The sequence below is a fragment of the Armigeres subalbatus genome, chromosome 3 (genome assembly GCF_024139115.2).
Source record: "Armigeres subalbatus isolate Guangzhou_Male chromosome 3, GZ_Asu_2, whole genome shotgun sequence".
In the NCBI taxonomy this organism is placed as follows: Eukaryota; Metazoa; Arthropoda; class Insecta; order Diptera; family Culicidae; genus Armigeres; species Armigeres subalbatus.
Window position 1 is genome coordinate 92,911,334 of NC_085141.1, and position 24,619 is coordinate 92,935,952.

Genomic DNA, 24,619 nt, shown 5'->3' on the forward strand with positions numbered 1-24,619 from the left:
ATACCAATTTGAGATACATACAGTGCACTTTCCCTTACTCGATGTACTGTAACTCGATGTGAATCCTGGCTAGTATGATCAGTTTCTTGATAATAATTTCGATAATAATAACAAGTGGCCAATCCCAACAAACATTGAATGCTGTTAAAGGTCTTACTTGATACTTGATGGGCTACAGCTCTTCAATGAACATACGCCGAATGGAGATACATAACTTCTTCTACCATTTCAAATTGTTCACCATCCAGCACCATTTCGCTACCACCACCACTAATGAAACCGTGTTAATTGCTGATATTAATCGTGTGTCCAATCCTCGCTGTCTCCCTCTTAAAAGGCACGAAAGCCTCTTCCACGGCACGGCGATCATTCCCGATAATATCGATACCGCCGGAAATCCCCGGAGCATATGCGATCTTGCGATAATGGTACCGCTTCCTTGCACACCAGTTCTCCTTATCGCGCCCTAGAGCGCAATATTGAACAGTAGATACGAAAGTGCATCACTCTGTTTCAATCCATCTAAGGTAACAAATGATGTCGATATTTCATCCACAACCCTTGTACTTGATTTCGATCTGTCCAACGTTATTCGAATCAGCCGTATCAGTTACGCCGGAAAACCATGTTCAAGCATAATTTGTCATAATTCATTCCGTTTCACTGAATCGTACACCGCCTTGAAATCAATAAACAGATGATGTGTCTGCAAGTTGTACTCCCGGAATTGATCAAGGATTTGTCTCAGGGTAAACATATGATCCGTCGTTAATCGGCCCTTATGAAAACCTGCCTGGTATTTGCCGACGAAGGACTCTTCAAGCGGTATCAATCTGTTGAACGGAATACGGGACATAATTCCGTACGCCGAATTAAGGAGGGTTATTCTTTGGTAATTGGCGCACTTTTCTTGAAGAGAGGGCAAATGAGGCCGTCCAACCAGCCAGCAGGCCTCGTTTTCCCATATTTTCGACATAATATGGTGCAGAATTTCATAATGCTGCGCACTTTTTTGGCAATTTGAGTTTGAGAAGTTCGGCCGGGAGCTGGTACTTCCCCGCAGCATTATTGTTTTTAAGCTCTTTAATAGCTTTTCTAACCTCATCTAGTGTAGGCGACTCCACAGCTTGTCCATCGTCACTAATATTTATTCTGTTCACCGATGCACAGTCAGTTCCACTATTCAACAAAGTCTCGAAGTGTTGCTTCAACCTGGGAGCCCTTTCGGTTTTATTTGTCAGCAAACTCCCTACTTGGTCGTTGCACAAGACGGGAGATGGCGCTGTCTTTCTCCGCACGCCCCATAAAACCTCCGCATATCATTCTGCTCCATTTTTTCCTGCGTCTCGCTAATCACTTGTTCTTCATACTCTATCTTCTTCCTGCGGTGGGTTCGTTTTTCGGCTGCTCTTAGGTCTTATTTAGCCAAAACAGACTACTTCAGTTTAAACTAGCTTATTTAGCATAGATTGTTTGTTGGGATGTGATAGTAACGCGAAAGACGGAATTCTAAATGAACCGTTTGCTTGAGAAACTGAATATGTTACATTTTTTGGACAAAATGAATTTTTTGAATATTCTGTATCCTTGTCCAAAAATACATGTCCTGGCAAAAACACGAAATAAAATTGTTCAGGAATGTATGATTTTTTTTTTCGTTGGTTTGAGAAACTACATGTGTGCACGCACTTTGAAGAGCAATTATGGAGTACTGTTTGCACATTTCGCACTGGAAAAGCCCTAGGATGTTGAGTTTGGCCACACTATTGATACGTATCGAAGAAATCGAAAGATTCTGTGCCAATTTGTTAAAAAATAGTTTTTTGTTGTTTTCTCGAAATTGTGTTAAATGGATATATGCAGTTTCATGGGCGTAACCAGGATTTCGAGAAGAGGTGGGGGGGGGCAACTTTTTTGGAGTTCTAAATCGTAGTTTTATATTAGTTTTATAAAAACACATGAATATTAACACATGAAACCAAATCCACACCAAATCGAAACATTAATAATTAAAACAATAATGGATTTAAAAATGCGTGATTTATTGCTCATCAGATATTTTTAAATAAAGTGAGAAATATATTAACGAACTTAGTATTCAGAAAGAATATGAAATCGGCTATAACAAATAAAAATCCTGCATTCTTCTATAAGTTTAAGAAACCTAGAACCATACATCTGAATTTCTAAACAAATCCTCTCTGAAATAATATTTATTATAAAATAGGCAGAAAAAACAATATGCAAGCTTTCTCTAGGAATTCCTTCGACAATTGCTCCTGGCATTCTATCCGAAATTGTACCAGGGATTCTTTAGGATGCCTCCAGCAACTTCTTGGGCAGTTTCTTTAGGAATTCCACCATAAATTTTGCCGGGAATTGATCCGAAAATTCCACCATTATTTACCATTCCTTTATAAGTTCTACAGAATTCCCTGCAATAACTCAAATAATTTCGTGCTGTTTCCCATAATTTCCAAGAATAAGTATATTCCGTGGAAATTCCGCAGAATTGCCAGTAAACATTCCTGAGAATTTCACGAAAAATTCTCGAACTTCTTGTGTAAATTCCATAAAATTTTCCGTGAATTGTTTCGAATATTTTCTTGTGAAAATTTCAAAGAATTTTTCCAGGAATTCCACCGGAAATTTATACAGAAATTATACCGAAAATGAAATCAACAATGGAATTTTCGGAGGAATTCCTAGATTAATTCGCAATGAAATCCTGAAAGAATTCCGGTGGAAGCTTCAAGATTTCCACTGGGAGATCCTCCAGAAGTTTCTCCGAAAATTCCTCCTGGAATTCTTCCAGGAGTTCCACCAGCATTTCTACCAAGAATTTCTCTAGGATTTCCTTCGAGAATTATTCCGGTAGTTCTATCGGCAGTTCCTCTGAAAGTTCTTCCGGGAATTTCGGCAGAATTGGAATTTATTTAGGCTTCTTCAGGAATTTATATAGATTTTCCACCAGAAGCTCTTCCGAGAATTTCTCTGCGAGCTCCTCAGGGAATTCTCCGGGAGGTCCTCTGATGATGATGATGGTCCAGCTACAAACCCCAACAAAGGTTTCAGCTAGACGAGATTTGTCTATAAGATTCTCTTGTTTCCGAGAATGCTTCTGGTAGTTTCCCCGGGGTTCCTTTGAAAATTCTCCCGGGAGTTTCTTCAGAAATTCTTCCAGAAAATTCCTTCGAGAGTTCCTCTGGGAATTCCACCAGCAATTCATCCGGAGTTTCTCCAGAAATTCTTCCGGGAATTCCTCCAGAAGCTATTCCAGGAAATTATTCAGGCTTTTTCAGGAAATCATTTAGGCTTTCTTCAGAAATTAAGCTGGAAATTCCTCCCGAAGTTCTTCCGATAGTTTCTCTGGGAGCTCATCCGGGAGGTCCTCTATAAATTCTTCTAGGAGTTCCTCTTAAAATTCCTACGGGAGTTCTTACGGGAGATCTTACGGGAGATCCTCCGGCAGTTCCATCGGGAATTCCTCCAGGAGATCCACCAGCAGTTTCTACGAGAATCTCTCCGGGAGTTTCACTGGCAGTTTCTCCGGGTGTTTCTCTGAAAAGGATTTTCTATAGGAATTTCCGGAGAAATTATCAGAGGAATTCTCGGAGGAACTGCCGGTAGAACTTTTGGAGGAATTTATTGAAGAACTACTCGAACTCGAAGAACTCTCGTAAGAATTCTAGGATGAGCTCCCAAAGGAACTTCCGTAAGAATTTCAGGAGGAACTCCTGGAAGAATTCTTAAAAGAACCTCCCGGAGGAATTCCCGTAAGAACTCCCAGAGAAATTCTCCGAGGAACTTGTAGGAATTTGTAGATAAATGCGTAAAGAATTGCTAAATGACTTCTTGGAAGAAAGCCTGATTGAATTCCCGAAGGAACTACTGGTGGAACTTCAGAGGAACATCCGGTGGAATACCCTAGAGGAAGAGAAAAAATATTTCTGAAGGAACTTCCGAAATCCCATTTCCCGTAAAATTCCTGCCAAATATCGTCCAGGAATTCCCTGTGAAGTTCCTGGAGGTAAAACCGGAGAATTTCTTGGAAAAACTCCTGGAAGAACTCCCGGAGGAACTCCCACAAGCACTTCCGGAGGAATTCCCACATGGAAGTCCTGAAATAATTCTTAGAGAAGTTCCTAAAGGAATTTCCGAAAAAATACCAGGAGGAATTAATGCAGAAATTCCCAGATGAAATCCTGAAAGTATTCCCAGATGAATTGCTGAAGAAAATCCCTGCGGATTGTTCTGAAGAAATTTCTGGAAGAACTCTTGGCAGATATCCGAATAAATTCCGAGTGAAGTCCGGAAGGAATTCTAGTACACTTCCGCGGAAAATCTCCCGGAGAAATTGCTGAAGGAATTCCTGGAGTAGTACCTGAAGAAACTCCCGAAAAAAATACCTGTAAGAATTTCTGGGGAAATACTTGGACGAATTCCAGGAGAAATTCATGAAGATATTTCTAGAGGATTTCTTGAAGGATATTCTGAAGTAATTGCGAAAAGAATTCCAGATGCTAGATGATTTCGCTATTGAATATTTGTATTCCCGGAAAATTTCCTGGAAGTAATCCCGGAGGAATTAAAGGAAGAGTTCCGAGAGGGATGCCCGGAGAAGGTCCTAGAAGAATTTCCGAAGGAATTTCTTTTAGATTTACAAGTTAAATTATGGAGCTAAATCGGAGGATTTCCGTCATAAATTTTTGAAGAAACTTCTGGTAGAATTTTGGGAAGAAAATCCGTATGTATTCTTGACGAAACTCTCGAATGCATTCCTGAAGGAAATGCCTTCCTGAAGAGAGAATAGCCGAAGAAATATCTAGAAGTAAATCTTGGAGAGAAGAAAAGAAATCTTCAAGGAATTTCCTCGTGAATTTCCTAAAAAAAAAATAGTGGTAGGTTTCTAGATAAGGAGGAATTACAATTACATGAGAAGGATTTTCGAACGATTTTCAGAGGAATTTTGGGATAACTTTCCGGAGGAATTCAGAAGTTCCCAGGGGAGCTTCTAGAAGGATTTCAAAGAGAATTTTTGAGCCCGAAATGTTTCGAGTTGTTTTGAACTTTCATATATTATGGATCCTGGATGCCCTAATAAGTTTTGGGAATCTTTTGAATTTCAACCACCTATTTCTGTATATGATTGGATCGTAAAGTGTACATGTTTGAGGGAATTCATTTCAGTACCCGTTCAATCTTTCCACTACCCCCCTCTGGCTACGCCCTTGTGCAGTTTGTCAAACAAATGATTCAATTGGATGTAAGAAACAAGTTCATCCTGCTTTTCCAATTATAACAGTTACTGCTAGACTAGTCAAGTTAAAGGTACAGAATTGAAATGGAAACGGCACGGAAATTGAAATGAGCCTGAGATCGAACCTACGGCCTTCTTCGTATGAGGTAGCTATATAACACAACAAGCACAGTTTTTGAACACATTGGTTTTCAAATCCCAAATAACTGTAAATACGGCACTTTTATATCATACATATCCTGAGATATCTAACAAAACTGATTGACCCATATATCGTCACCCAGCGTGGATCTAATCCAAACTAAACAGTTTTTCAGTATATTGGATTTTATCCTCGAACAGCTGTGTTGAAGACGGCCTATCTCTAATATCACAGATCCGGGGATATATAATCAAACTGCACTAGCACTAGCACTACTCTACGGATGAATTTTAAACTTCACAATTTTCAACATATCAGCTCACAATCCCCGAGCAAGTTTGTAAAAAACAGCAATTTTCTAAATTCCACAGATCCTGAGATATCGAACTAAATTGATCTCTCATATACACTAGTGCCGCCTTACGGCTGAATTCTGAACTAAACAGTTTCTCAACATCTACTTCTTCTTCATTGGCATTACATCCCGCACTGGGACATTGCCGCCTCGCAGCTGTGTTCATAAAACAATTCCACAGTTATTAACTGCGAGGTTTCTAAGCCAAGGTACCATTTTTGCATTCGTATATCATGAGGCTAAGACGATGATACTTTTATGCCCAGGGAAGTTGAGACAATTTCCAATCCGTAAATTGCCTAGACCGGCACCGGGAATCGAACCCAGCCACCCTCAGCATGGTCTTGCTTTGTAGCCGCGCATCTTACCGCACGGATAAGGAGAGCCCCTTGGTTTCTCAACATATTGGTTTCAAATGCTCAAACAACTTTATAGAAGACGGCATCTTTCTAAATCCCAGAGATCTTGAGATATCGAAGAACTGATTTCTCAAATACAGTAGCGCCGCCTTACAGCTGAATTCTGAACTAAACAGTTTCTCAACATATTTGTTTCCAATGCTCGAACAACTTAATAGAAGATGGCTACTTTCTAAATCCATCCGAGATATCAATCAAATTTTCACGTCGATCGGTTCAGTAGTTTCGGAGTCTATAAGGTTCAGACAGACAGAAATTTATTTTTATGTATATAGAAGAAGATTTCATACCCCCATTTCTTTTTGAGTATTAGGTTACACTTTTTTGAATGGCATATATGGATAGGCACATATTAATGGTGGGGATGAATAAGTAAAGTGTTGCATCGATGTCGATGCGATCATTGGCGCGTAGATTACTATTCGATTTTATAAACTACCTATCCGTTGAATAATACCATTCCACTAGCACCTTATAGAATGATATGGAAATGCTAATATCATCCTTCCAAACTTGGACGTACATGTTCATGATAGCATTAGAGGCGAAAGTATAGAATTGATAGTTCCGTTAGGATACGGCAGGCATGAAGAATGTTTTTATAGAAGTCGATTTGAAAGCGAGCGGAGGGCAATATTTGTGATGGCATTATCGCACGACCTTCCTTCTGCCAAGCTCCCGTATGAAGGGGGAGGGAAGAATATCAGTGTGGAAGCTGATATATATCTCCACTGGCAAAAGGAAGGTGGTTTGACTTGCTCATATGCCATCTCGTGCGGAAGGATTTGCTATCGACGAGTACTGTCTCCAAATTTCTAATATGACATCAGCATTTAGTCGAATAGGATTTTTATTGCACAGTTCTGTTTTCTCATTGCGTCCGTCTCGTCGCAACCAACTTGGCTGCCTCGGAGAGAACAAAGCAGAGAAAGGCACTGCTGCTGTACCGTCGACCAATAACAGCTGAATTGATGGATGCCCCCACCAAGGGTAGTACACTAAATTAATGAACCTTATAGAAGTTATTTAGTTATATGTCCGAACATTTCATCTTATATTCTGTACACCACTAGATTTTCCAATCAGTTATTGGATATATAGGTAGTTACGCTTTGGGCGTTGCTGATGTGAGTCAGAGTAGCAAGTATAGTGCGATGTCGCTGGGAGAGATAGTAGCTAGAGAATCTAAACGCCGATACTGGAATTCATCAAGGAGGCAACAAATCTTATAGAATGATCATGTTTGGTGATCGAGGTCTCAATGCCTAGCGTTACTTATTTCAGATGATATATTTTATGTCCCAAGTCCCAAGACATGTTTTTCAATGTTGAACTTTTGAACGCAAGGATTTCGTTGTTAGTTCCAGGAAAATTTTATTAGAGCACGGGTGATACGGATGATAAAAACTAAATTTAATTATGCATCATACAAAAATATAACCATAAATCATAAATCATCATAAATTCTGCTTTATTTGTGAATCTTCTGAATGTTTTTTTTTTTGTATAAGAATATGCTAAACACAATAGTATAGAAATCATATAATTATAGAAATGTGGCACTTTTTCAATGTCTCGGGGGTTTATTTTATGCATTTTACGCTCTTCTTTTCTTCTCGTTTCAGAGGGCGAGTAATGGCGCTTGAACCTAGGCTTATGTAAGGTGTAAAGGTTACAAATTACGTAGCGCAAATTTGGACAAATTTAGACTTCTTCCCTCCTCATCGTAACACTTTTCATATGGATAATATAATTACGTTTATTGCCTTCCTATACTATAATTCTAATTCTTTAAGCAATAATCAAACATGTGTATGTGAAATTTTCAATATTTTCCTCTGTAGCATGTGATCAACAATGTGAACAAAAAAATGGATAATCTCAAACAGATAGAGCTCAAGTATTATGTTCCAATCTCCTTGGAATACAATGGAGCTCGGTCTACTTAGAATCCTTTAACAGTTTTCGAAACATTTTCACGTTCGAAATTGTCCACCGTGTACTTTCCCGATCTATGTACGCTTGAAAAAAAAATGTACAATACGGCGCGCTTCCTTCTTGTTTTGATGGCATGTTGAAACATGTTGGAGTAAAACTGTGTGGGCAACAATTTTCTGAATATTCTAAGAGTCCATTTACATAAGGAAATATTTCTCTGAAAGCATTAATGTTCTCATAGAAAAGTATTGAAGTGTTGAAATTCCCGTTTTTTAGTGACCACCCGTTATGCTATGTAACACGAAAGACATGTACCATTTTTGAAACAGTCCGATGAATATCTGGTTATGCGTGTAATCCTGAAGGCTTAACACCAGCGTTTACTTGGATGAACATGAAAATATGACGAGTTTGTACAATCCCATTGAATTCCACCACTTAATTGTATCTTGACAGATACGTATTTCGACCTCAACAGTAAGGCCGTCTTCAGTACGAGACACTGAAGACGGCCTTACCGTTGAGGTCGAAATACGTATCTGTCAAGATACAATTAAGTGGTGGAATTCAATGGGATTGTACAAACTCGTCTTATGACAAGTGAAGACATTCCACTAAAAAGCTCAAAATAATTTTCTTAATGAAAATATGCCAAAGACGAGAATTCTCTTCTATGTATCACAAAGGGCATGTACTGAGAGATACATATCTGGTTGCGCGTATAGTCCTTAAGACATCACTCTAGGGATGACCACGAACATACACCATGAACGCATTCTATTCAACGTACTACAAAGATATGTACGCTCCCCCATTTTGGGTGCAAAAAGAGGTTTTGCATCCGAATATATTTATCATGATGAAATTAACCTGGTTCTGGAAAGCCTCTAGTGAAGAGGCTTTTTAGAAATTAGTTTTCACAGGCTGATACTTTTCTTTTCAAAGTAGAAGCTTGGCGAAGGGAAGGTCGTTCGATTAATATCGTTGTCAAATTCCAATAAAACCCATTTTCGACCGAAATTTCTCCAAGCCGCATTTCCAACAGATAACTAGTTTTCCCGACCTCATTCGACACCTACAGATACTAACATGTATGTACTAAAATACTAATTAGTCGGTTGAAATGCAAAAATGATGTAATGGAATAACGATAGGGACGGAAATAGGGGTTGCAGCCCAAATGGTCCATCTCCCTATGATTCGGATTCTTTTTTTGAAAAATAGTAACCTGACCATATTTACTTTTCATTCGTAACTGGTTTACGGATTTGGGTAGTTTATTCAATGAATTATAGTCTTTGAAGCTGTCCAAAACCATTTATGTTCAAGTGACTTTAACGATTTCATATAAGAAATTTTCAAGCGAGGAACCCGGAAAAAGTTGCAATTTTTTTCTATATCTTTTGTCTTATATTTATATCTTTTGCTATCGCTTGGTAGTCCTTATTGTAACAGTATTAATAAAAGGTTTCACTACAAAAATTTACATACACCACACCAGTTATTAGTTTTTTTTCTAGAATTCTTTATAAAACCTTCTGTTATCTATATAGAAATTGAATTTACAAAATTTTAGAAGTTTGAACAAAATCTAACATACGTTGGTTGTGTCTAGTTCTGCTAACGATGACTTATTGTTATAAATTCCTGTCACTTAACATCCCTAGCAGCACGCGTGTTCCACATGGGTTACGACTTTTTTTGGCACGCGCTGCTCGGGATACCTAATTTTTAAATTATTCTTACAAGTTGAGGTATTCAACAGTTTTATCATTCTCTATCTGCTTTTTCAAATTAGTACACTTATCATGTCCAATACACTTTTGGGGCAGTGCTTTCGATATTTGCTGCAATCGTGCCCGAGTCCCAACTTTTCCGCTCGGTAGAACTCGGTTGGTAATTGTTCATCCTTTGAGTGCGATGGACTGAAATTCAGAAAGAAAAATATTTACCTCGTCGCCAGTGGCACATGATCGTACTTACGTTAGCAGTATATGAATCAAATCACCCAAAATGCCGTTATGTACATGAAGAGGGTTGTCTGCGGTTTCACAGATTGCTCGGAGAATGCACCGTTTTCCATTGAGCCCAAGTCTGGGAAATATTTTATCGTTGTTTAGCACAAAGATTATAACAGGAAGATAAACTTACCGATTTAGGTTGTTCTCGATCGTTCGATACATTTTCTTCCTGGTAAAGTATGCATCTCGCTTCTTTGGGATAAGTTGCCTTGCCGCACCATTACTGGGTGTATTCAGATCCGGAGACTCAAGCCGTTTCAATACTCCCTGAGTATAATCCGTCGAATCCGTTGGCATGTTGTAATTCATTTCAAAATTGTACGAGACAAATATGTTTCTTTCGGGGATGGTCAACGGTACGGATATGGCTACCAGAATCTGCAATGCATGAGCAAATATGTTGCACACTCTCAATTAATGCTTTTTCTAGTTACTTACTCCAGTAGCACTGTTGAATGTATACACGATTCGTTTTTGCCGATGTAAAATCTTCGAAACAGTGGCATTGTTAGTTGCACATTCTGCCGTTTCTGCACTACCTGTAACACTTTGTAGCAAGCCCAATAGAATTAACCAAATATGGAATACCATCTCCATGTTCGACTGTCATACTGATGGATGGAACACCTGCCTTTAATTTCGTTCTGGTGGGGTTTTGCGTGTAAATGGATAAACTACTCGTGCGTCACTGAGTCACGGTACGTGAAAGCATGATGGAAGATATCACGATATCTCTGGTGTACTTGCTTCGTACTTTTGCCTTTACTTGTTACCATCTTGAATCTGTCGACTGATTGATCATCACTTTAGCTTATGTGACGATGTGTTGATACTCGTTAACAAATTAACACTTTCCAATGAGCATGTGAAAGTTTGAACAAATAATTCTATCTCGGATGAGGCGCCGGATGAATCCAAGATGATTGCGAGGAATGAATGTAAGCATGGTGGATATGCGCTTTTTTGAAGTTTATTTTCACTACCTAAAATAACCAAATTACTAGTCATATATCTACATAGATCTCCTGAACGAAAACAATCTGTCCATTTGCAGAACAGTAGCTTCATATCTAACGCTTTTGGTGGCCACTTTTACTGAAATTTCATTTTTGCCATGGCGCTCAACGTAGATAGGTCTCTTGCTTGAAAGTAAACTAGTAAAAATTGAACGTAGAATAAAAATGAACCGGGCTGAAAAATGGGGGGTTTCTCTAAGCCGTGCGGTAAGATGCGCAGCTATGAAGCAACACCATGCTGAAGGTGGCTGGGTTTGCTTCCAGATCCAGTCTAGGATATTTTCTGATTGGAAATTTGTTCGATTTTGTTCGGACTTAACTGCGCAATTTCTAAGCCAATTTACCGTTTTTACATTCGTCAATCATGACGCTAACATGATTATACTTTTAAGGAAGTGCTGAATGCACACTAAGCGGCGAGGCGGTAATGATCCGGTGGAGAATGTAATGCCAACAAAAGAAGAAGGGGTGAACAACTGGGGAAAGTTCCTAAGAGATTTCTGGAGCAAGCCTCTAAGAAATTTCCGAAAAAATTTTCATAGAAATTCTATCCACCAAGTGATTGAAATGATCTGGAAGGAAAAAGAAATGCTTTCGAGCTGGCTTAATGGCCTTACTAACTATTGAGCTAAAACAATCCTGAATACCGCCTTCAAATTCCGTTTAGCAAACTACGCCCGTTTGCGGAGACCTTCAACGGCGAAGTTTTCGAAAAGGAAGATCAACGGCGGACCAGATGTATTACACTGTGACAAACTCTTCATAAATTCTGGGAATACAACTTGCGGACTCATCACCGGTTTGTAGATTTCAAGGCAGTGTGTACGACTCAGTGGAACGGAACGAACTGTAACATATAATGCGTTTAGATTTAGATTTAGAGTTTGTCGTGATTTCTGGTTCTTGATTCACAAAATGCCAGAGGTTTGGAGTCTCTTGATAAGTCTTGTTCCTCTTTTAATTATGGATTCTTGATAATCTGTTCTTGATATTCTCCTTTTCTTCAAACTTGATCCGTTCGTCATGCCATCCGTTGTAAGAATGACCTCTGGCCCCGTTGACACCCGCCTTTTATACAGTTTGGCGTTGGCAACGGCTATGTGTTGTTTGTTATACTTAACCCCGCCTACCATGATCCATTTAGTCGAATTTCTAGAAATTGTGATACAAACACCGAAAATACCATAGAGTGGCGGATTAATTTATTATTTATTGTTGAACGAAATAATGTATCAATTTGAATAATGTTGTATTTATTGATCAAGCCTTATTCTCTACAATACTCTCATCCTCTACTCTTTAATACAAAGTCTGCGGAAAATTGGAATTCATTTTTACTGAATATTGTTTGTATTATAAACATATATATTGAAAACTCAGTGTATTTGAATGACGAACACCGTTGTAATTATCTTAAACAGCATAGAGTTGAGTTTAATTGACTGTGGCTCAAAGCTATAGAAGTGTGATGACTGAAGGTACTGATTTATAAGTCCTAATTACGAGGAATTATCAAATAAGTACTATCAACTAAAATTTGATCATACAAGGTCAAATTTTTTATGTTTACAATATTTGTGGGGGTTGAAAAATAATCTGACTATTTTCGCCCTTTCTATGCTTGCTCCTGCCACTGTCGTGTTAATGTTTTCTCTTATTACTTGGTAGAATGAATGTCAAAAAGAAATGTCTACCCTTGTCATTTCTGTTTAAAAGTTTACCGTAGAATGTTTAAAGCTTAGCAATTGTGAGTGCTATCCAAATCCTATCTGATTACAAAAAAAAACAAATTCAGTTAAATACCAATTCCATTCTTTATTTCATTCAAGTTTAATTCACATTTAATGCAATTCGAAGTCAATCCAAATGCAATCTGAATGTATTCCATTTTTTAACTCAATTCAAAATGAGCCCAAGTTCAACTCAAGAACAATATTATTTCAATCTAAAATAAAACCAATCTAAATCTAATCCCATAAAAATACAATTTGGAATAATTATAAATCCAATTGTACTCCTTATTCAATTCTAAATCAAATGTAATGGACAATTACAATTTTAGTTCATGTTCCATCCGAATCCAATCGAAATCAAATACAATCCAATACCAAATCTTAGTGTTGTGCAAATTCAATCGAATTTCAATTAAGGTACAATAAATATTCAAAATATGTTTCATTCAATCAAAATCAATTTAATACAATTATTTCAAATTTAAATGTAATTAATTTATTTTTTTAAATCCATTTCCATAAAGCTTTATCAATATAGTACAAAGCAATTGTAATTTAATTTTACTTATTTGCAATCCAATTCGTTTGCCTAATTGCCTCCAATTGTAAAAAAATATTTATTCACTTTATACTTGATTCCTTATCCCTCAAATACCTCTGTTTTTCATAATTTTGCGTGATTTCTGTTTTTTTTTCAGCTACAATTTATCAATATGGTCCTCAATTTTTCCTCCATTCCTTCCTTCATTTTTTTTATTACAAACGATAGCGTAACAGTCAAAATTACATGGACCGATCGTATTAAAATTCTGTATTATGGAAAGCCTCAAACGCAATTCAGTGTCAATAAATTTGAAATCATTGTAAAAGCACTAATAAGCTCAAACTAAGCCCAGGCGATCATCTATTTACATTATACTTGTATTTTTTTAAATCACTATTTTTCTTCCAAAAACACCAAACGAAATTTCTGCTATTCCCATATTTACATTTTATCAAGTTTCAACTTAAATTTTTCCGTGACTCGGCATTTTAAAACGGAGAATAGCAGGTTAAACACAACATAAAGCAATGGTATTGTCACTGGGTGATAAATTCTATAACCTTGATGCTCTTAAAGATGTATTATTCACTTATTGCTGCTGATTCTGATACAATTAAACTCCAATCCTAAAATTAAACCAATACAATTGGATTTAAACCAAAAGCCTTTTAAATTCATTCCAAATGTAGAAGTGCAATTCAATTTCATTACGATCCTTATCCAAATCCTATCCGATGCAACATAAATCCTGTTCGAATCTTATCCAAGTCCAAGTAAATCAACTTAATCTTTAATTAGTTGAACTCCATTCGAATTCTAATACTAAACCAACACAGAACCATTCCATTTTTAATACTAATTAAAATTGTTTCCAATTAAATTTGAATAGAAATGAATACAAATATAGTCTAGATTAAATCCATTTTCAAGAGAATAAAATCGTAATTCAAGCGTTTCCGTCGTAAAACTAATCAAATTTAAAAATGTTTTTTTTTTTTTTTTTTTTTTTTTAATTCAGAATAATTCATGCCAAATCAAGTTCAAGTCTAATTTAATTTTAATCTATTTTAAATCCAATCCAAATCTGCAATACAAATATGGTTCAATCCAATCCATTTTAAAATTTGAACCCAAAAAAATCAATATTGAATCACAACAATTTGTAATCTATTCCAATCTTGATTAAAGTGGAAATTAAAATCTAAATGAACTTCTTCATTACTAAACTTAAAATAAATCCTTAATTATTTTTGTTTACATTAATCCAACTCTAGTCAAATTCAAGTTTAATACAATCTGATTTTCTGTTCAATAGATCTGTTCTATGTTCATTTGGCTGGTTTTCAACTAACTGTTCTATATGCATTTCCATAGTTAATATTTGATAGCTGTTTTATGCCTGTCATTGTTTGAATATGCATTTAGTGTGCCAAACACCATGCATATACTATGTCCAGGACATCAAAAAAATTTCCCACCCGAAAGCTTTTTAGGTCGGTCAAATAATCGAACTCACCATCTTTGAAATTGTAATCCCACGTTTTTGCTCAATTTGAAATTCAATTCATCTTAAATAGAATAAAATTGTACTTCAACTCAATTTCAAATATTATCAAATTAAATACAATTTAATCTCAATCTGAAAAAAAAATCATTACAATCACGAATGCAGTTGAAAATTATGTCGAATATGATTCAAACATTTCCAATGTTCAATAGAATTTTAACTTAATTTGTTTCAAATATGACATAGTGGAAAACTTTTTTTACCTTTCATTGCACACTTTCTGATGATATTTGATACTGTAGATCTATGCATAATTTCAATTTCCAGAATATTGAGCTAGCAGGGTTCACAAAATTACATGAAATAAAACTTAAACTCATTCTTTTCTATGTTCTGCAAAAACGTTCATCCTAATTTCATAATCCAAAATGGTTGCTTGCTGTTGCACCTCGCGATATTTGAGGGCACTACAGCAAAGGTATATTCATTATTGGCTTTACACGCAAATATAACTTTCTAAAGTGCTCTGCCTCGACTGCAGTTCCAAAGTGTCATTTCTTATTACTCTGATTCATCTATCAGAAGTCAATTGATTCATCGGATGCTGCCTCGACTACAGCTCCGTGTTATGTACTGTTCAGTACTCCTGATACTCTACCTTAGCTATCAGAGATCAATTCTAGATGCTGAATACTGCCTCGTCTACAGTACAGCTATTTTCTACATTTCGCGTTCTTCTGATACCTACCGATTGGGAGCTAAAGTTCTGCTACCGTCCACGCCATTGTCGTGATTTCTGGTTCTTGATTCACAAAATGCCAGAGGTTTGGAGTCTCTTGATAAGTCTTGTTCCTCTTTTAATTATGGATTCTTGATAATCTGTTCTTGATATTCTCCTTTTCTTCAAACTTGATCCGTTCGTCATGCCATCCGTTGTAAGAATGACCTCTGGCCCCGTTGACACCCGCCTTTTATACAGTTTGGCGTTGGCAGCGGCTATGTGTTGTTTGTTATACTTAACCCCGCCTACCATGATCCATTTAGTCGAATTTCTAGAAATTGTGATACAAACACCGAAAATACCATAGAGTGGCGGATTAATTTATTATTTATTGTTGAACGAAATAATGTATCAATTTGAATAATGTTGTATTTATTGATCAAGCCTTATTCTCTACAGAGTTTAGATTTGTTTTAGATTTGGTTTCGATTTGTGTTGCATTTGGATTGGAGTTAGTTCCTATTTGGATTAGATTTTGTTTAGATTTGGATTGGATTTAAATTGTTTTCGGATTGGATTTGAATTGCAGTGGGGTTGGATTTGAATTCGATGTGGATCGATTTTGGTTTTAGATTTAGATTTGATTCGGATTGGATTTTGAATTAATTTTTATTTTGATTTGGATTAGATATGGATTGGATTTGGATTGAATTTGGATTGGATTTGCATTGGATTTGGATTTGATTCGGATTGGATTTTAATTCGATTTAGATTAAATTTGCATTGGATCGGATTGTCTTTGGATTTGAATAGGAATTGGATTGGATTTGAATTAGATTTGGATTAAATTTGGATAGGATTGGATTTGAATTAGATTTAGATTAAAATTTGATTAAATTTGGATTGGATTTGGATTGTATTTTGTTTGGATTTGAATTGTTTTCGGATTGGATTTGGATTCGATGTGGATTGATTATAGCTTTAGATTTAAATTTGATTTGGAAATGGATTTTGATTGAATTTGGATTGGATTTGGATTTGGATTGAATTTGGGTTGGATTTGGATTGGATTTTTATAAAATTTGGATTATATTTAGATTAGACTTGGATTCGATTTGAATTAAATTTGGGTTGGATTGTATTTGGATTTAGATAGGATTTGGATTGGATTATGATAGGATTTGGATTGAAAATGGATTGGATTTTGATTGGATTTGAATGAGATTTGGATTGGATTTTGATGAGTTTGGATTGTATTTGGTTTTGGATTAGATTTGGATTCGTTTTGGGTAGGATTTGGTTTAGATTTGGATTGAAATTTTGAATTTGAATTGTTTTCGGATTGGATTTGAATTGCAGTTGGATTTAATTTGGATTGGATGTGGATTGAATATTAATTGGCTTTGGATTAGATTTGAATTAGATTTGGATTTGTTTTGGGTTGGATTTGGATTGGAATTGGATTTTTTTTATTTGAATTGTTTTCGTATAGGATTTGGATTGAATTTGGATTAGATGTGATTTTATTAGGTTTTAAATTTAGATAAGATTTGGATTGGATTTTGATTGAATTTGAATTGCATGTTATTTGGATTTGGATTGGATTTGAATTTGGATAGGACTTGGATTGAATTTAAATTAAATTAGGAATCCAATCCAATCCTAATTTAATTTAAATTCAATCCAAATCATATCCAAATTTAAAAATAGATTTGGATTTAATTTTGTTTGGATTTGGATTGGATTGGATTTGGATTTGGATTAGATTTGGATTTTATTCGGATTGGATTGGATTTGGATTTGGATTTGGATTGGATTTGGATTGGATTTGGATTGGATTTGGATTGGATTTGGATTGGATTTGAATTGGATTTGGATTGGATTTGGATTGGATTTGAATTGGATTTGGATTGGTTGGATTAGATTTGAATTGGTTTGGATTGGTTTGGATTGGATTTGGATTGGTTTTAATTGGTTTGGTTGGTTTGGATTGGGTTGGATTGGTTTGGATTGGTTTGAATTGGATTTGAAATGGTTTGATTGGATATGGATTGGATATCGATTGGATTTGGATTGGTTCGGATTGGTTTGGATTGGTTTGCATGTGACTTGGATTGGACTTGGTTGGATCTGGATTGGTTTGGATTGGTTTGGATTGGTTTGGATTGGTTTGGATTGGTTTGGATTGGTTTGGATTGGTTTGGTTGGATTTGGATTGGTTTGGATTGGTTTGGATTGGTTTGGATTGGTTTGGATTGGTTTGGATTGGTTTGGATTGGTTTGGATTGGTTTGGATTGGTTTGGATTGGTTTGGATTGGTTTGGATTGGTTTGGATTGGTTTGGATGGGGTTTGGTTTGGATGTGATTTGGATTGGTTTAAGTTAAATTGGTGTTGGATTGCGTTTAGATGGGTTTGGATTTGTTTAAAATAGATTTGGATTGGTTTTGGATTTGATTTGGATTGGTTTGGATTGGTTTTGGATTGGTTTGAATTGGTTTTGGTTGGTTTGGATAAGATTTGGATTGGTTTGGATTGGTTTGGATTGGTTTGGATTGGTTGGATTAGATTTGGGTGGTTTGGATTGGTTTGGATTGGTTTGGATTGGTTTGGACTGGATTTGGAATGGTTTGGATTGGTTTGGATTGGATTGGTTTGGATTGGTTTGGTTGGTTTGGATTGGTTTGAATTGGTTTGGATTGGTTTGGATTGGTTTGGATTGGTTTGAAATGGTTTTGATTGGATGTGGATTGGTTTGGATTGGATTCGGATTGGTTTGCGTTTGACTTGGATTGGTTTGGATTGGATCTGGATTGGTTTGGATTGGTTTGGATTGGTTTGGTTGGTTTGGATTGGTTTGGATTGGTTTGGATTGGTTTGGATTGGTTTGGATTGGTTTGGATTGGTTTGGATTGGTTTGGTTGGTTTGGATTGGTTTGGATTGGTTGGTTGGATTGGTTTGGATTGGTTTGGATTGGTTTGGATTGGATTTTGGTTCGATTTGGTTCGGTTTGGATTGGATTGTGTTTGGTTGGATATGATTTGAATTGGTTTTAATTAAATTAGTGTTGGATTGCATTTAGATGGGGTTTGGTTTGTTTAAAATAGATTTGGATTGGTTTTGGATTTGATTTGGATTGGTTTGGATTGGTTTTGGATTGGTTTGAATTGGTTTTGGTTGGTTGGATTAGATTTGGATTGGTTTGGATTGGTTTGGATTAGATTTGGATTAGATTTGGGTGGTTTGGATTGGTTTGGATTGGTTTGGATTGGTTTGGACTGGTTTGGAATGGTTTGGATTGGATTGGTTTGGATTGGTTTGGATTGGTTGGATTGGTTTGAATTGGTTTGGATTGGTTTGGATTGTGTTTGGATTGGTTTGGAAATGGTTTGATTGGATATGGATTGGTTTGGATTGGATTCGGATTGGTTTGCGTTTGACTTGGATTGGTTTGGATTGGATCTGGATTGGTTTGGTTGAATTTGGATTGGTTTGGATTGGTTTGGATTGGTTTGATTTGGATTGGTTTGGAATGGTTTGGATTGGTTTGGAATGGTTTGGATTGGTTTGGATTAGATTTGGATTAGATTTGGATTGGTTGGATTGGTTTGGATTGGTTTGGATTGGATTTGGATTGGTTTGGATTGGTTTGGATTAGATTTGGATTAGATTTGGGTTGGTTTGGATTGGTTTGGATTGGTTTGGATTGGTTTGGACTGGTTTGGAATGGTTTGGATTGGATTGGTTTGGTTGGTTTGGATTGGTTTGGATTGGTTTGGATTGGTTTGGATTGGTTTGGTTGGTTTGGATTGGTTTGGTTGGTTTGGTTGGTTGGTTTGGTTGGTTTGGTTGGTTTGGATTGGTTTGGATTGGTTTGGATTGGTTTGGTTGGTTTGGATTGGTTTGGATTGGTTTGGTTGGTTTGGATTGGATTTGGATTGGATTTGGATTGGATTTGGATTGGATTTGGATTGGATTTGGGATGGATTTGAATTGGATCTGGATTGGATTTGAATTTTATTCGGATTGGATTTGGGTTGGATTTGAATTGGATTTGGATTGGATTTGAATTGAATTTGGATTGGATTTGGATTCGGATTGTATTTGTATTGGATTTGGGTTGGATTTGAATTGGATTTGGATTGGATTTTAATTTTATTCGGATTGGATTTGGGTTGGATTTGGATTGGATTTGGATTGGATTTGGATTGAATTTGGATTGGATTTGGGTTGGATTCGGATTGTATTTGGATTGGATTTGGAGTGAATTTGGAGTGGATTTGGATTATATTTGGATTGGATTTGGTTTGGATTTAGATTGAATTTGGATTGGATTTGGATTGGATTTGGATTGGATTTGGATTTGTTTTGGATTGTATTTGGATTTATTTATTTATTTATTTCGTCAAGCATTGTAGACTACAAACACATTGTTTCACTTAAACACTATCTGTTTTAATCACTAGACAACTATTATGCAATACTATTCATTGTTTTCCTCACTAGCGTGTTGAACATTGATATGTCGATGACCTCTAATATTTATTATATATCTTCATCATAGAGTTGATCGGTCCATTTTAGCATAGGATGTGCGTTGCAGATTTAGTTGAAATAAGTCACGATTTCTCAAGGTACGCGTAGGTGCATAAAAGTTCAAGCCTGACAGAAGGCTTTCTGCTTTTATCTGATGTGAGATTAAACCATTAACAGATATTTACACAACCAACTTCTCTTCTTTTCTTAAGTGTTTCGATATTAATTAGTAGGCACCGAGATTCATATGACGGAAGCGGTAGGGTTGACCAACCTAACTTTCTAAGAGCAAAAAGCAAAAACTGTTTTTGTACTGATTCGATTCGATTTGAGTGGACTTCTTGATAGGGTGACCAGACAATGCTACAGTATTCTAATATTGATCTGACGTAGGACACATAGAGTGTTTTTATCGTGTAAGGGTCATTGAAATGATAACTGAAACGTTTAATGAATCAAGCATGTTATGTGCTTTATGAATAATGACGTTATAATGTTCTACAAAGGTCAACTTGGAGTCTAATAATAACCCTAAGTCTCTCACTTTTGTGCATCGTATAATTCGTTCCTGGCCTAGCTTACAGGTAATGTTTTGTAATATCTGCTTTCTAGTAAATGAAATTATGCTACATTTTTTCACGTTTATATCGAGAAGGTTTTTTGAGCACCAGTTATAAAAATCGTCAATTTCTTGTTGAAATACGGCTAAGTCAGCATTGGATTTGGATTTGAATTGTTTTCGGATAGGATTTGGATTGAATTTGGATTAGATGTGATTTTATTTGGTTTTACATTTAGATAAGATTTGGATTGGATTTGGATTGAATTTGAATTGGATTGTATTTGGATTTGGATAGGATTTGAATTTGGATATGATTTGGATTGAATTTAAATTAAATTAGGATTGGATTGGATAAATCCAAATCCAATCCAATCCTAATTTAATTTAAATTCAATCCAAATCATATCCAAATTTAAAAATAGATTTGGATTTAATTTTGTTTGGATTTGGATTGGATTGGATTTGGATTAGATTTGGATTTTATTCGGCTTGGATTGGATTTGGATTTGGATTGGATTTGGATTGGATTTGGATTGGATTTGGATTGGATTTGGATTGGATTTGGATTGGATTTGAATTGGATTTGGATTGGATTTGGATTGGATTTGGATTAGATTTGAATTGGATTTGGATTGGATTTGGATTGGATTGGATTGGATTTGGATTGGATTTGAAATGGATTTGGATTGGATTTGGATTGGATTTGGATTGGATTTGGATTGGATTTGGATTGGATTTGGATTGGATTTGGATAGGATTTGAATTTGGATATGATTTGGATTGAATTTAAATTAAATTAGTATTGGATTGCATTTAGATAGGATTTGGATTTATTTAAAAATAGATTTGGATTGGTTTTGGATTTGATTTGGATTGGATTTGGATTGGTTTTGGATTGGATTTGAATTGGTTTTGGATTGGATTTGGATTGGATTTGGATTGGATTTGGATTGGATTTGGATTGGATTTGGATTAGATTTGGATTAGATTTGGATTAGATTTGGATTGGATTTGGATTGGATTTGGATTGGATTTGGATTGGATTTGGACTGGATTTGGAATGGATTTGGATTGGATTGGATTTGGATTGGATTTGGATTGGGTGGATTGGTTTGAATTGGTTTGGATTGGTTTGGATTGGGTTGGATTGGTTTGGATTGGTTTGGATTGGTTTGAATTGGATTTGAAATGGTTTTGATTTGATTTGGATTGAATTTGGATTGGTTGGATTGGTTTGGATTGGTTTGGATTGGTTTGGTTGGTTTGGATTGGTTTGGATTGGTTTGGATTGGTTTGGATTGGTTTGGATTAGATTTTGGATTCGATTTTGATTAGATTTGGTTGGATTGTGTTTGGTTTGGATGTGATTTGGATTGAATTTTAATTAAATTAGTGTTGGATTGCGTTTAGATGGGATTTGGATTTGTTTAAAATAGATTTGGATTGGTTTTGGTTTGATTTGGATTGGTTTGGATTGGTTTTGGATTGGTTTGAATTGGTTTTGGATTGGTTTGGATTAGATTTGGATTGGTTTGGATTGGATTTGGATTGGTTTGGATTGGTTTGGATTAGATTTGGGTGGTTTGGATTGGTTTGGATTGGTTTGGATTGGTTTGGATTGGTTGGACTGGATTTGGAATGGTTTGGATCGGATTGGTTTGGATTGGTTTGGATTGGTTGGATTGGTTTGAATTGGTTTGGATTGGTTTGGTTGGGTTGGATTGGTTTGGATTGGATTTGAATTGGATTTGAAATGGATTTTGATTGGATATGGATTGGATTTGGATTGGATTCGGATTGGATTTGGATTGGATTTGCATTTGACTTGGATTGGATTTGGATTGGATCTGGATTGGATTTGGATTGAATTTGGATTGGATTTGGATTCGATTTGGATTAGATTTGAATTGGATTGTATTTGGATTTGGATATGATTTGGATTGAATTTTAATTAAATTAGTATTGGATTGCATTTAGATAGGATTTGGATTTATTTAAAAATAGATTTGGATTTGATTTGGATTGGATTTGGATTGGATTTGAATTGGTTTTGGATCGATTTGGATTGGATTTGGATTGGATTTGGATTAGATTTGGATTTGATTTGGATTGGATTTGGATTGGATTTGGACTGGATTTGGAATGGATTTGGATTGGATTGGATTTGAATTGGATTTGGATTGGATTTGGATTGGATTTGGATTGGATTTGGATTGGATTTGGATTGGATTTGGGTTGGATTTGAATTGGATCTGGATTGGATTTGAATTTTATTCGGATTGGATTTGGGTTGGATTTGAATTGGATTTGAATTTAATTTGGATTGGATTTGGATTGGATTCGGATTGTATTTGTATTGGATTTGGGTTGGATTTGAATTGGATTTGGATTGGATTTGGGTTGGATTTGGATTGGTTTGGATTGGTTTGGATTGTATTTGGATTGGTTTGGGTTGGTTTGGTTGGATCTGGATTGGATTTGAATTTTATTCGGATTGGATTTGGATTGGATTTGGATTGAATTTGGATTGGATTTGGATTGGATTCGGATTGTATTTGTATTGGATTTGGGTTGGATTTGAATTGGATTTGGATTGGATTTGGAGTGAATTTGGAGTGGATTTGGATTATATTTGGATTGGATTTGGTTTGGATTTGGATTGGATTTGGATTGGATTTGGATTGTATTTGGATTTGTTTTGGATTGGATTTGGATTGGATTTGGAGTGGATTTGGATTGGATTTGGTTTGGATTTGGATTGGATTTGGATTGGATTTGGATTGGATTTGGATTGGATTTGGATTGGATTTTAATTGGATTTGGATTTGACTTGGATTGGATCTGGATTGGATTTGGATTGTATTTGGATTGGATTTGGATTGGATTTGGATTGGATTTGGATTGGATTTGGATTGGATTTGGATTGGATTTGGATTGGATTGGGTTGGATTTGGTTTGGATTTGGATTGGATTTGGATTGTATTGGATTTGGATTAAATTGGGATTTGAATTGGAATTTAATTTGGATGGAATTTAGATTGGATTTGGATTGGATTTGGGTTGGATTTGGATTGGATTTGGATTGGATTGGATTGTATTTGGATTGGATTTGGGCTGGATTTGGATTGGATTTTGATTTGGTTTGGATTGTATTTGGATTGGATTTGAGTTGGATTTGGATTGGATTTGGATTCGATTTGGAGTGGATTTGGATTTGGATTGGATTTGGGCTGGATTTGGATTGGATTTGAATTGGATTTGGATTGGATTTGGATTGGGTCAGTGGCGTAGCCAGAAAATTGGTCTGGGTGGGGGGTTTCTGAACATTTTTATTTTTCGAAAAAAAATTTCTTCCAAAAATGATGTCTCTGGAGGGGGGGGGGGTTTATGCCCAAAACCACGCCTGTGGCTGCGCCACTGGATTGGGTTTTAATTGGATTTGGATTGGTTTTGGATTGGATTTGGATGGGATTTGGATTGGATTTGGATTGGATTTGGATTGGATTTAGATTGGATTTGAATTGGATTTAGATTGGATTTGAATTGAATTTGGATTGGATTTGGTTTGGATTTGGTTTGGATTTGGATTGGATTTGAATTGGATTTGGATTGGATTTGGATTGGGTTTGGATTGGATTTAGATTGGAATTGGATTGGATTTGGTTTGGATTTGGATTGGAATTGGGATTTAGTTTGTATTGAATTTGGATTGGATTTGGATTGGATTTGGATTGGATTTGGTCTGTATTTTGATTAGATTTGGATTGAATTGGGACTTGGTTTGCATTTAATTTGGATTGGATTTTGATTGGATTTGGGTTGGATTTGGATTGAATTTGGATTCGATTTGGAGTGGATTTGGATT

General features: G+C 36.0%; 1 protein-coding gene across 1 annotated transcript; it reads right to left on the reverse strand.

Moving 5' to 3' along the window:
- Positions 1-9,233: 9,233 nt before the first annotated feature.
- LOC134223438 (uncharacterized) lies at positions 9,234-10,910 on the reverse strand. Its single transcript, XM_062702586.1, has 4 exons — positions 10,574-10,910; positions 10,266-10,513; positions 10,098-10,208; positions 9,234-10,039 (listed from the first exon to the last, which is right to left on the reverse strand). The coding sequence occupies exons 1-4, from the start codon at positions 10,730-10,732 to the stop codon at positions 9,904-9,906; spliced, it is 654 nt and encodes a 217-aa protein (XP_062558570.1). The 5' UTR covers positions 10,733-10,910; the 3' UTR covers positions 9,234-9,903.
- Between the last annotated feature and the right edge of the window lie 13,709 nt (positions 10,911-24,619).

Bases quoted from the DNA above. Each gene is read 5' to 3' on its own strand.
- LOC134223438 (XM_062702586.1), bottom strand. From the start codon at position 10,732: ATGGAGATGGTATTCCATATTTGGTTAATTCTATTGGGCTTGCTACAA. The intron at 10,209-10,265 runs GTAAGTTTATCT...AATATTTCCCAG, and splicing joins ATCGAGAACAACCTAAATCG to ACTTGGGCTCAATGGAAAAC. The intron at 10,040-10,097 runs GTAAGTACGATC...TCTGAATTTCAG, and splicing joins TTGATTCATATACTGCTAAC to TCCATCGCACTCAAAGGATG.